The sequence below is a fragment of the Saccopteryx leptura genome, unplaced genomic scaffold (genome assembly GCF_036850995.1).
Source record: "Saccopteryx leptura isolate mSacLep1 unplaced genomic scaffold, mSacLep1_pri_phased_curated manual_scaffold_70, whole genome shotgun sequence".
In the NCBI taxonomy this organism is placed as follows: Eukaryota; Metazoa; Chordata; class Mammalia; order Chiroptera; family Emballonuridae; genus Saccopteryx; species Saccopteryx leptura.
The window spans coordinates 74794-88363 of record NW_027095752.1 but is presented as its reverse complement, the minus strand read 5'-3'; the positions used below and the strand labels follow the sequence as shown (position 1 = coordinate 88363).

General features: G+C 52.0%; 1 protein-coding gene across 1 annotated transcript; it reads left to right on the top strand.

The window, feature by feature from the left end:
• The first annotated feature begins 12802 nt into the window (after positions 1 to 12802).
• LOC136387086 (mas-related G-protein coupled receptor member X1-like) lies at positions 12803 to 13570 on the top strand. Its single transcript, XM_066358141.1, has 2 exons — positions 12803 to 13107; positions 13258 to 13570. The coding sequence occupies exons 1-2, from the start codon at positions 12803 to 12805 to the stop codon at positions 13568 to 13570; spliced, it is 618 nt and encodes a 205-aa protein (XP_066214238.1).

Genomic DNA, 13570 nt, shown 5'->3' with positions numbered 1-13570 from the left:
TGCATTTCCTGTCGCACCTCATGTCCTGCTGCTCTGAGGTGATGACGTGTGCACCTGTCGTCCTGTGACATGAACAGGACTTCACAGTGGAGAGTGACTCTGGGATTCTAGGCTTTGAGTGATGTTCATGGTCAACACAAACATGTATTTCACTGAAATTTCAGGTAAAGTTGTGTTCATCTGGTAACATTGTTGTTATTATTATTATTATTAGCAAGAGAGAGACAGAGATAGTCAAAGAGAGACAGAGACAGTCAGAGGGAGACCGAGACAGACAGGAAGGGGGAGAGATGAGAAGCATCAACCCGTGGTTGCGGCACCTTCATTGTTCATTGATTGTTCTCTCCTGTGAGCCCTGATTGGGGTCACCAGCCAAACCAGTGACTCCTTGCTCAACCAGCTCCCTTGGGCTCAAGCCAGCGACCCTTAGGCTCAAGCAGCAACCTTGGGGTCATGTCTATGATCCCAATCTCAAGCCAACGAGCCCACAACTCAATCTGGTGAATCCACACTCAAGCTGGGTGAACTGGTGCTCAAAGCCAGTGAGTTCGGGGTTTCAAACCTGGGTCCTCCACGTTCCAGACAGATGCTCTACCCACTGTGCCACCGCCTGGTCAGATAATACGGCTGTGTTTTTATGTTGCTGATCAGGAATATGGAGATAGTCAGAGAGACAGAGACAGACAGACAGGAAGGGGGAGAGATGAGAAGCATCACCCCGTAGTTGTGTCATTTAGTTGTTCATTGATCGCTCTCTCCTACATTCCTTGAACTGGGACTTCAGCTGAGCTGTGACCCCTTGCTCAAGCTATAGACCTTGGGGTTTCAAACCTGGGTTCCCCACATTTCAGGTCGAAGCTCTATCCACTGAGCCACCGCCTGGTCAGACAATACGGCTGTGTTTTTAGGTAGCTGATCAGGAATAGGGAGTGGAAGAGATGTTTACACTATTGTGAATTTGTAAAGGTTTTGGATTTAAAGCCTCTCTAACTTGGTGAGAGTCACCTGATCTCTGGCCCCTGGGAACCCACTTACGAATGAAGTTCTAGTAAGAGTCATTCTTAGACCCAGACTCCAGCCCTCTGTGAGGTGTTTGCTTTGTCCAGAACCCCCTGATCATGACCATGGAGGAGGGATGAGGGGAGGCCGGGAGCAGTGGAGGCTCTGGTCTGTGGAAGGGAGCTCACATCAAGGATCCCTGAGGGGCCGTTATCACACAGACCCCAACGTCTCACACGCATCACACATGTCAATCTCAGAGGACGTTGGCTTCCTGTGAGCTCAGGGGGTGACTCCCTGTGTGAGTCTGCTGGGGGGGCAGTGACACCACAGCCTGGGGCTTGAACACACACTCCCTCCTCCAGCTCTGGGGGCTGCGCGTCTGACCTCACGGTGTCGGCAGGGCTGCCCCTCCGGAGGCCGCTCTCCTTGGCCTGTAGACGTCCTCATAGGGTCGTCCCTGTGTGTGTCTGTGTCCTGTTCTCTTCTATAAGGACACCAGTCACAGTGGACTAGAGCCTACCCCAGTGACCTCATTTCCACTCGATCATCTGCAGGGACCCTGGTTCCTGACAAGGTCCTGCTCACAGGTACTGAGCACCCAGGGGACAAGTCTCAGTACATTTCAATAATTTAAAACATGAGACTTAGTGAATTACAGTGGGAATGATGTAACATATCCTGAGACCTGTCAGATGTGAACACAAGAGTCCCCAAAGTGCCTACTTCTACCTTAAAGAGTTAAAGGCAAAAGTAGGTCATATAATTGAAATAACTTTTTAAGCTTATCTAAAGTAATTTAATGCCTAACAACCAATCCCCATTTTTTTTTTTTTTCTGGCAGAGACAGAGAGAGTTGGAGAGAGGGACAGATAGGGATAGACAGTCAGGAAGGGAGAGATGAGAAACATCAACTCTTCGTTGTGGCTCCTTAGTTGTTCATAATTGATTTCTCATATGTGCCTACACTGGGGGGCTACTTCAGACTGAGTGACCCCTTGCTCGAGGCAGTGACTCTGGGATCAAGAGGTGAGCCTGGCTCAATCCAGATGAGCCTGCGCTCAATCTGGCGACCTCGGGGTCTCGAACCTGGGTCCTTCACATCCCAGTCCTACGCTCTATTTACTGTGCCACCGCCTGGTCAGGCACAACCAATTCCAAATTGACTTTGTCATCCCTGACCCCTGACTCACAGAGACCGCTCCCTACGCGCAGAAAGAGACCTGAAAATTCTCAGCCCTGGGAGGTCCAGGAAGCTCTGTGTGGACAACATTCCCAGTAAATGTCTCCCACCCTGAAAGGGCTGCACTCCTCCCTGGAAAGAGCCCATTTCCTTACCATCCCCGGCCAGAGGGAGCCAGGGCAGGTGTCCTGACAGATCAGTAATGGGCCGGTGAGAAGCTGGGCTTGACCATTAGCTCTGATGTGGGTGCTCTCTGCGCCCAAGTGCATGACCGTCACTCCCCTGTGACCGACGTCAACGAGGGAGATGAGTGCCTCCCCCTCTGGCTCTGCATGGCCAAGGTCCCACCCACCACTTACAGCGGGCGTGGCTGCCCTGGGTCTCACACCTCCTCTACCGCCTCCTTAGAGGGTGGTGAGGCTTCATGTCTTGATACTGTTCTCTTTTTGAAAACTCCCTCGGCCTCAGTGTCATTGACCAATGTGAATGGTCACCTGACCCTCTGTGGACAGTGTCTGCTCCATGTGGCTCTCATGTTGCTATGCTGCCTGAACAGGGCACCCCTGTGCCAGGATCCCGCCCACCACTGGGGAGGTGCACACAGCACAGGCCACCAGGCCAGCGCGCCGTGGTCTGTCACCAGCAGGCACAGGGCATCTGGTCCAGCCCTGTCACATTCCCCTTCACCACCACTCCTGGACAACAGTGGCATTTTGGGGGTTTTTAGCAGTGGGGAGGAGGGTCCTGAAGAGGTGGAGGAAGTGGTCTCATGACCCCGGGTACGAAGCCCAATGACACTATTGGATGATTTCTGCATGTTTTGCAGTTCCCGGGTCCTCAGTGTGGTCCGTGTGGCTCTTGGCAACATTCAGTCTTTCCATCCGGGCACAGGAGGTATGCCTCAGTTTCCTCAGTCTTTCTTCACGGCGCTCTCGTGTAGTCCCGGCGTTGAGGTCTCACCATGGACTTGATATTAAATTTATTCCTCAGTGTCTTCTAAATTTCGGTGCTATTGCAAACTGAATTAGTCAATTTAATTTTGTATTTATTGCAGATGTCATACCACCAGTCACGTTGCACAGTCCCCTTGCAGTCTGCATATCACTCGGTGCCTTGTTGAGCCGATGTAAAGACACACTCTGAGTGGCTGGAAATAGTTGAAAATGGTTTATCCAACAAAGCCTAGAAACAGAAGACATAGGACTTTCAACACTCTGTGGTAAGAAACTGAAACACTGCACGTAGAACTCGGGCAGGACACGTGAAGAGACGTCTCACCAGGAAGAGCGCACACATGGGAGTAAGAGCTGCAGCCCGCGCAGCCACCGGGGATTTGCAAAGTGGAACCACTGTGAGCTGTCACCACCCTTCCATGGGGACTTTAACACAGGACCTAGCAACATACACTCATGACCAGAATGGAGGTGACAGGACCCCACACCTGATAGGACTGTGAACTGGTCCCTATCCTCAGAAAACAGCTCAGTGGTATCTTTAAACCCTAAACATTCTGCTGTCAACCTAAAACAGCTTCCATGTGAAGCGTTTTTTACGAGTGCATTTGAGCCACACTGTTGACAATTGCCAGGAAATGGGATCTCAACAGAATGAGAAAGCAGCCCGGAAAATGGCCGTTTGAACAGTGACTGTGTACATCAGCCTCAAGGGGGAGACTAAGGAGGGTCCAGGACACGGCTTGCTGGTAGTTCAGGGAGGCGGAGAGGGCGAAGCTGGAGATCTCCGGGATTCGGTAAGAAGTGAAGTGTGTACGCTGACACGTCTTTACAGAGGCGGGAACAGGACAGGTGACAGTCAGTGGGTCACAGAACAGTGACAAGGGGGGGGTGTTGGCTCCTGCTCCGGTGGGATGTCTGGCCTGACGGGAAATGAAAAGATGGCCTCACACTGCAGAGGCACGGTAGCAGGTACCTTATCACAGATGCAAAGACAGCAGCCAGGCTTGAGTAAAAGCGAGCATTGACCTTTGCTGAGAGAGACCCTCCCTAGGACAGGACCGCCCTCCCTAAACTGCTGTTAGCTGGAAAGGTTTAAGTCAGGCCACCCTGAGAGTTTACTTTAGGTCTCTGAGTCTGCAGGTCCACCTTGGGGGCACATCTGAGCGTGCCAGGTTTACCCGTCAAGGTCCCATCCTTTATTTATTTATTTATTTATTTATTTATGTATTGTGTCCACCTGCTAACACTGGACTCAGCAATGACTTCTGGGCATTTATCTCAGAGGAATGGAGACTTTAGTTCACACAAACTCTACAAGGGATCTTATAGCAGGTTCATTCATAACAGCCAAACACTAGACACAACCCCATGTGCTCAGTGGGGGGATGTCACAGCATCTGAGCTGTATCCACCACTCAGCCACCAAGAGGAGAGAACTATTGACACAGAGGACAACATGGACGCCTCAGCAAGAAAGACACTGAGTCAAGGTGTCTGAATGTCACGTACAGTCTGTGTGGGGAACAGCAGACCCTCCCCCCATGGAGTCTTTATCCCCACCCCCGTGACCACGTAAGAACAGTCCAGGGGCCGAGAGCACATTGTCCCCAAACACAAGGGACCCCAGCGCTCTGCTTACTTGTCCCCTGGGTGTGAATGTCTCCCCCGGTTTCAGACTCAATGTGTTTTCTTTAGTTAGGGTGTCACATGGTCACCCCTAGTCCTGTACCTGCATCTCAGGGGCGGGCCCTCTGCTGGGAAACAGACACAACAGATGCACTAGTGAGATGTGTGAGGGCCGGTGGGGACCCCTCCCGGGGAAGTAAAGCAGCACCCGGAGGAGGGTCCTGAGAAGTCCCCACTCTCCCTGAAAGGTGACCTGTGGTCACAGCAGGACGGCATGAGAAAGCCCACTGAGTGACAGCACGGGAAAGCATTCAATCCGAAGGGACAGCAAGTGCAAAAGCCCTGAGGCCAGGGACACCCTGGAACTTTAGTGCCCATTGAGGCCCCCGCGGGAGAAACAGGAGAGCAGTGATCATGTTCTTAGACTCTGCTGGCCCTGAGGTCACTGGCTCTTACTACAATAATCAGGATTACGTCCCGCTGGTAACAAAAATAATGGAGACGTCCAGATACTCCAGCAAGTGTATTATCTTCTTAATAATATACTGAAGTGGTTGTTTAGAAATTAATGAGGATGTATCTTACTGGCCGTGAGCTCTGCGCTGTGAACCTGGCAATTACGGTGCGAGGGATACGGCTCTCTGCTCAGATTGCTTCTCAGAAAGCTGGGTGAGGACACCCTGGGAGCCTCGCCCGAGTGGGACCTTCTCTTTAAAAAGAGTCCGCAGGACCCACTGCAGACCTGATCCTGGGCTGTAGTCACATCTGTCCAAACGTCAGGAGAGCCCCAGAGAACAGGGACAAACCTCAGGCTCTGCTCGCCCCCAGGTCCCCCAGCGGCCCCCAACGTCAGGGCGCCCAGCCCCCGCGGGAAGACACAGGTGAGGAGGAATGCCTGCTTCCCCTTCTCTGACCTGGACCTGCTCTCTCCTTCTGGAACTCTCTGAGCATCCCTGCTCCTCACTCTGCCAGGCTCTGTCTGAGTCGGGGGACGTCCCTCCTGCTCGCCCGCTGCTCTGGTCTCCTCGGTGCCCAGGGTCAGGCTGGCTGGTTTGCTGGTCGCCCTGGAGAGTGGGAGGGGGAGCAGGAGACAGAGGCAGGGACCCTGAGACCCTCTGAGGGACCATGGTCTGATCCGAGTGCCCAGCCTCCTAGCTCTTTCATTTCATTTGCTTCTTTTTTTTTTTTTTTTGTATTTTTCTGAAGCTGGAAACGGGGAGAGACAGTCAGACAGACTCCCGCATGCACCCGACCGGGATCCACCCAGCACGCCCACCAGGGGCGACGCTCTGCCCACCAGGGGGCGATGCTCTGCCCCTCTGGGGTGTCGCTCTGCCGTGACCAGAGCCACTCTAGCGCCTGGAGCAGAGGCCAAGGAGCCATCCCCAGTGCCCGGGCCATCTTCGCTCCAATGGAGCCTTGGCTGCGGGAGGGGAAGAGAGAGACAGAGAGGAAGGAGGGGGAGGTGGAAAAGGAAATGGGCGCTTCTTCTATGTGCCCTGGCTGGGAATCGAACCCGGGTCCCCCGCATGCCAAGCCAATGCTCTACCGCTGAGCCAACCGGCCAGGGCCTCATTTGTTTCTTTAACCTCCTGAGAGACACAAGCTGACATTCCAGTGAGCTCAGGGGGCTGAGTGAGCGTGCGGGTTCCGGGGGCAGCTCCCCCCAAAGAAGAACAAGAGCAGGACTCTGGGGACTGAGCAGAGTGACCCCATCTCTGAAGTCACCTCTCACACAGCAGCACATTCAGATCATGATGGAGGAAAGAGTGAGCTAGGACAATGGCCGGTCCCTCTCTGCTGTGACTGGGCTCAGAGGACATAATATAACTGCTGCTGATCAGACTCTGACATCCGAGGGGAGGGTCCTTAGGGCATGTCCTAACTTGGGACTTTGTCAAGAGACACTACCTCTCAGAAGGTGAGGAGGTCGGGCCAGGGGCCCATCAGCCCGTGTGGACTCGTGTTCCTGGGGTGTGGTGCAGCCTCAGCTCATAGTGAATCCTCTCGTCTGCCCGCGTCCCTCAGCCCTGAGACTAAAGAGCATTTTCTTTCTTCTCAGCTCAATGCAGGTGCACTTGACCATTTACAGTGTGTGTGTTTAAGGCGTGTAACATGATCTGTGCACACAAGTAACCTTCATAATCTAGTTACTTAACACACTTATTACCTTAGATATATATCATTTCTTCTGTGTATACTGTGTGTGTGTGTGTGTGTGTGTGTGTGTGTGTGTGTGTGTGTGTTGGGAACAGTTAAGATCTCTCTTAGCCAACTCAGGCACACAGTACAGTATTGTCAGCTGTAGTCACCGTGCTGCACACAGACCCCAGCTCTTATTCTTCTTACACCTGGGAGTCTGTGCCCTGTGACCAGCGTGTCCCCATGTTCCCACCCTCTGCCCCTGGTGACCAGCACTCTGCCCTCTGGTTCTGTGATTCAACTGTGTCAGGTTCACACGTACGTGGGGTCCTGCAGTGTTTGTCTCTCTGTGTCTGACTCAGCTCACTGAGCACAGTGTCCCCTGGGTCTCCCCATGTTGTCACAAAGGGCAGGATATTTCTGGGAGTAGTAAGATTTTCTTCTTTTTTGTTCAAATAAAGGTATAATAGTTCATTATATACATATATAAATGTATATCAATTTTTTAAATTTATTTACCTGTTGAGGGACATCTACATTGTTTCTATGTTTAGGTCCTGTGGACAATGGGGTGCAGTTACTTCTTTACCACAGTGATTTTATTTCCTGTGGACATAGTGCTGGGAGTGGGATCCTCGGACCCTGCAGTAATTCCATGTATAATTTCTGAGGAAACTGCGTGCTGTTCTGCACAGTGTCTGCACCACCTTGTAGTCCCTCCCACAGCACACGGGGCCCTTTTCCCCGAATGTATTTTTCTAGAAGATTCACATTTAAATCAGGACTTTGGTAAAGGAGGTCACCCCTTGTGACCAGACCACTGAGTGGGTGGGTGTCACCCAGACAGGAAGAGACCATGAGGAGACTAGGTGAGACTGACCCCCCACCTAGAAGGAATTCATTGTGTCCCCTTCTCTTTGTTTGCTTTACTTTAGTCTGGTGAACTAGAGAGTCACTTGTTCAGAGGAAAATTATATATTGTACAGTATAAAGAATATATAATAAATCAACGTAATAATGTAATACTATTGAAATCAGTACTATATCTTTTTCCTCTGCTTTTTCCTTGACCTCCCAAAATGACCGTATTTACACCATTCTCCTGTTCCTAACTTGGACCTCACTCACCAGTCCCCCTGTGGTCAGTCGTCTCCATGGGACAGACTTCCAGTCACAAACGGGTGGGATTAGAAGAATCCTGACCAGTGCTGGGATTCAAATAACATAACAACCCATTCTCTGCCCTAATGACCATGTTCAGTATAAGAAAACGATATATACCAAAAGTAGTTTAGCATTTAATGCATTTTTTTTTCCTTTTTTTTCCCTTTGCATTTCCCTGAAGCTGGAAACAGGAAGAGACAGCCAGACAGACACCTGCATGCACCCGACTAAGATCCACCCGGCACGCCCACCAAGGGCGACGCTCTGCCCACCAGGGGGCAATGCTCCGCCCCTCCGGGGCGTCACTCTGCCGCGACCAGAGCCACTCTAGCGCCTGGGGCAGAGGCCAAGGAGCCATCCCCAGCACCCGGGCCATCCTTGCTCCAATGGAGCCTCGGCTGCGGGAGGGGAAGAGAGAGACAGAGAGGAAGGGGGGGGGGTGGAGAAGTAAATGGGCGCTTCTCCTGTGTGCCCTGGCCGGGAATCGAACCCGGGTCCCCCGCACGCCAGGCCTACGCTTTACCGCTGAGCCAGTCGGCCAGGGCCAGCATTTCATGCATTTAATACTTAAATAAGAACAATTAAGGAGGTATACACAACTAGATGATATTATGAGTTTTAAAATATTAATGAAAAATATTAAGTATAACACCCAACCAAAAAACACCCGAAACAATAAAACTGTCATTTCAGCTATTTCTAGTGACAGCTTGTAGAGTCACTGCATCCAAATGCGTCCGGCCTCGTGCCCCTGAGAGCGGAGGGCGGCTCTCCTGACCCTGAGGGACCTGGCGGGCACGGTCACTCACGGAACAACTCGGAGGCTGAGCGTGGCATTGAGGCCAGAAGCTGAGCGGCCAGCACGCAGGGCTGCCCCAGGCTCAGGACGTCCTGCTGTGCTTGCAGGACAGAGCGTCTAGGGTTTCAGATTGAGGTCACGGCCCCCCCCCCCCCCCTGCACAAACCCTTCTGTTTAAACATACAGAGTAAACGGGTTTTCCAGGCTCAGTGTCACTGTGTCTCCATCGGAGCACACTGTCCCCCCGGCCCAAACTTGATCTATGTCTCTGAGTTTCCCTTCATCCTCCGTCACCCCCACTCAGGGCTTCACTTCCCCACGCTGGTCGTGGCAACAGCTTGTCACGTCCGGGGTGTTCGGCACTTTTTCTCTTGAGGTTATATGTTTGTTTACTGAGGTAACAAACGCGAGGGAATGAAAATGTAGGATTTCACTGAAGATAGAATGAGTTTTATGAAATGAATGAATTAATATTACAGGCATAATTCTGCCAAATTTTATCCCCTGTGGACAGAGTGAGTGTTACTGTGGGTGCTGGGATACACTGTTGCACAGAGACTATTAAACAAGAGGAGGGAAAGTAAATTGGTTGTGTCCACGCTGGGCAGCTGCCCAGGCTCCACCTTTGAGAGACCCTGTTGACGAGAGCAATTTTAACAACTAGTTCACCAAACTCAACACAAAATTAGGTATCGGTTCTGCCGAATTGGTGGGATCCAGCTGAATCCCACCACTGATCGTGACCCACCTGTACAACAAACGTGCAAGGACATGTCACATGCATGTGCTCACACGTGTTTTGTCCCATTTCTGGTAGACGCGTGTGTCTGAGATAAGCTGGGAGACTTGTGGGGAAGACGGTGGAACCAGAACACGGATAAAGCCCACATCCTGCAGCTCATTATAGAGGAGGGGAACTCACACTCGCTGCCCGCTAGCTGGGAGCCGGACTTGGGAGCGTAGGTGAGTTTTACATGAACTCCCATCTCCCTGAACCTCCTGCATTCTCTGTAGCTGTGGGGCGGGTCCTGTTACAACCTAAACACATGCTCCTCAGCATTCACTGAGAGCTCAGGGGCCCGCGGTAAAGAAACCCACGTGGGGGCATCCCTGCGGAGGGTCACGCTGTGCAGTCGCTAAGTATTTGCTGAGACTGTTGTCCCTGTTGTCACAGGAAGGGAATGGGTAGGAGTGGGTCTGCCTCAGGCACAGCAGTAGGACATGGGGACTTGACTTTGAGCAGGAAAGACTTCACAACACGAGAGTGGGCAATGCTGAGGGTACATTTACCACAGCTGGGGACAGCGCCATGGAGGAGGGCTGAGGACAGAGGAGCCACAGGGGACAGCCTGGGCGGGTGCTCTGGGTCTAGAAGTGTGACAGGGAAGGACTGAGCCGTGGGGCTGTGTGAAGTCACTGAGAAGTGAAGTCACAGGGACAGAAGTGAGCCAGGGTTGGGCTGCTGTCAGCCCCCTGGGAAGTCAGAGAGAAAGGGGGCCTTGGAGTCAGGTTGAGGGGTCAGCCCGGGATGAGCTACCCCTGCCCGCTGCTCTCCTGTCTGCGTCTCACGGGGACCCTTAGAGAGAAGGGTGTGTGGCTGCTCCAGGGAGACTTTCCTCTGGGTCCCTTGTCTTGAGGCTTTTATTTCCCTATCGCTGGTGGAAGTCAGTGCAGGGTCTTAACAGGATATTCATTACCCGTCCAGGTGTGTCCTTCAATATCTTCATTTATCAAAAATGTATGTAAAAAGGTCAGAATTATTTATGGTTAGTTTTATTTTGAAAGAGCGACATTGAGGAGAGACCAGGGCTGAGGCATGTCTGCTTCCCAGGAGGGTCTGGGGCGTATAAACCGTTTGTCCTAAGTGTCCTCGGTCGGCCAGTGGGACCGTTGGGGAGGTCTCAGGAGAGGGTCTGGACAGAGTATTCATTAACTCTCTGTCTGTGTCATTATTATGTTGATTGATCAAAATTTGTAAGCACAGGGATCAGGGTTATTTTGGGGTTTGTTTTAATTTTAAAGAAGGTCCATGAGGAGGGACCAGGGCCGAGCTCGTTCAGCTCCCCAGGACAATGGGGGGGGGGGGTAAGTCATGCTCCTAATGTCCTTGGTTCAGAGGAGAAAACCTTGTGGTCTGTCAGCTGGCTGTAATTGTTCAAACTGATGGATCTTCAATCTTCAATTGATGGATCAAATAATTATGTTACCTCAGTTTCCCTTATTCCACTTGTGAAGGAATTCCCCAGCATCTTCCTCTCCTGCCCCCTATGATTGTGAAGGCAGATGCAATGCTGGCTGAGCCCAGCCTGTCGGGGACACAGGTGGGACGTGGAGGGAGCCGGGACACTGCCCGTGGAGCACTTGCTCTGTCCTGTTCACGTAGCACAGGGAAGGGACGAGCTCATGAGAACAGCTGCCTCGTTGGCAAACAGACACGGAGCTGGACAGCGGGTCCAAAGAGCACCGGACACGGGAGTGTTTCTAGACCCCACAGAGTAAGCCAGATCGTGGGTGGTCTGTGGACCAGAGCCTGGTGAGACTTTGACCACAGGACAGTCAGACTGTGGCTTCACAGTCCAACCTGTGTGAGATGCTTCACGTGTCTCCCCGTAGAGTGAGGGGGAGAGAGGAGGAAGGAGAGACAGGACAGGAAATGAGAGAAGCAGAAGCAGATAAGAACAAAAGGATAAGGAGCTTTGAGAATCATGTTTGGAAATTAGGAAAGTGTGTGCTTCCTGGTGTGGGAATCGGCTCCAGGCAGATAGAAAGAAGTCAGTTGAGTTTAACAGGACACACAGTCAATGTGACCCATCACCCTCAGACCCCAGGTTCCAGTGGAATGAAGTGACTATGATGCAAAATGACAACATGCAAAGGCAGCACATGGCTGACATTCCCTGGTCAGATGCCATGGTAAACACGGACCAGAGAGAGCCTGTGAGGTCCCAGAGAGTGACTCAGTGGATAGAGGATCAGCTCTGAATACGGATGTCTGTGGTTTGAATCCTGGTCAGGGCACACAGGAGAAGCGACAATCTGTGTCCCCTCCGTCCCCTTCTCTCCCTCTTACTTTTTCACAACCAATGGTTAGATTGGTTAGAAATTGGCCCCGGTTCTCGGGATGGCTCTCTTAGAGCGCATCAGCCTCAGGCACTAAACATAGGTCAGTAGTTGAGCATCATCCCTGATGAGGAAGTGAGGTGGATTCTGGTCCAGAAGCATGCAGGAGTCTGCTTCACTTTATTCCCTCCTCTCACTAGAGAAAGAAAGAAAGAAAAAGAGAGAGAGAGAGAGAAAGGAAGGAAGAAAGAGAACGAGAGAGAAGAAGGTAGTAAGGAAGGAAAGAAGGAAGAATGGGGAGGGAGAGACGGAGGATGGGAGGGAAGAAGGGAGGAAAAAAAAGGAAAAGGAAGAAAAAGAAAAAGAAAAAAAAGGACCTTTGAAACCTTGGAGCCGGGAGCTCAGGGGGCAGTGGGGACAGTTCATCTAGGTGAGGTCACCTGCACACAGGGTGTCGTGTTCTTGGGCTCCCCAGGGAAAGGCTCCTGCAGGTAAAACCCACTGAGTGTGTGAACCCCGTCCAGTGCCATCCAGCGATCGTGTCCCTGTGGTCACATGTCTCAGGAGCGTCTGAAGCTCAAGTGAGAAGAATGACCAGATCCCCCTGACCTCAGAGGTACTGGCCCAGTGTCCACCTGCATCTTCACAGGGTGACCCTGCAGCAGGGCCCGGCAGATGGCTCAGGAACCCAGCGATGACAGCATGACCTTCTCTCCCCGGCCGCAGCCCGGGCTGTTAGACCCAAGTAACGAGTCTGTGTTACCAGAAGAGAGAAATGCAACATGGCACAACACATCGACTGAATACAATAACTTTATGTTCTCTTTAAAATATATTATATCACCATTGGCTCTGTTGATTGGCCTCTGTGGGATGGTGGGGAACGGGACGGTCATCTGGCTGCTCAGGGTCCGCGGGAAGAGGAACCCCTTCTCGGTCTACATCCTCAACTTGGCCATTGCGGACTTCGCCTTCCTCTTATGTCTAAATACCTGGGTCACAAGTGAAATTTTTCGGTATTACATTTACAAACTGATAGGGTTCAGCGTAATTCTCTGCATCATGACTAACACGGCAGGGCTGAGTCTGCTGATGGCCATCAGCACGGAGCGCTGTCTGTCCGTCACCTTCCCCATCTGGTACAAGTGCCACCGCCTCGCCCATCTCTCCACCATCGTGTGCGCTCTGATTTGGGGACTGTCACTGTGTCTGGGAATTCTGTGGTTTTTGTGTCTTAGTTATTCTTCTACATATTATATACGGGACACACTATTGCCGGTGTATTGTGTGCTATACTTCCTCACACTTCTCGTGCTGTGTGTGTCCAGCCTGACCCTGCTCATCCGTGTGCAGTGCTGCTCCCGGCGGAGACAGGTCACCAAGCTCTACAGGGTCATCCTTCTCACCGTGCTGGCCTTCCTGCTGCTCGGGCTGCCTCTTGGTCTGCACTTACTGGGTCAAATACACTCAGAATATTCAGACTCTTTTAACAACTTGTTACACATCTCCTGCCTCCTGGCTGCCCTGAACAGTGCGGTCAACCCCGTCATCTACTTCTTCGTGGGGAGGCAGGGACAGCGGCCGGGCCGAAGGACCCTCAGGGAGCTGCTCCAGAGTGCGCTGACCGAGGACACGTCCTGA

Bases quoted from the DNA above. Each gene is read 5' to 3' on its own strand.
- LOC136387086 (XM_066358141.1), top strand. From the start codon at position 12,803: ATGGTGGGGAACGGGACGGTCATCTGGCTGCTCAGGGTCCGCGGGAAG. The intron at 13,108-13,257 runs GTGCGCTCTGAT...GTGTGTGTCCAG, and splicing joins GCCCATCTCTCCACCATCGT to CCTGACCCTGCTCATCCGTG.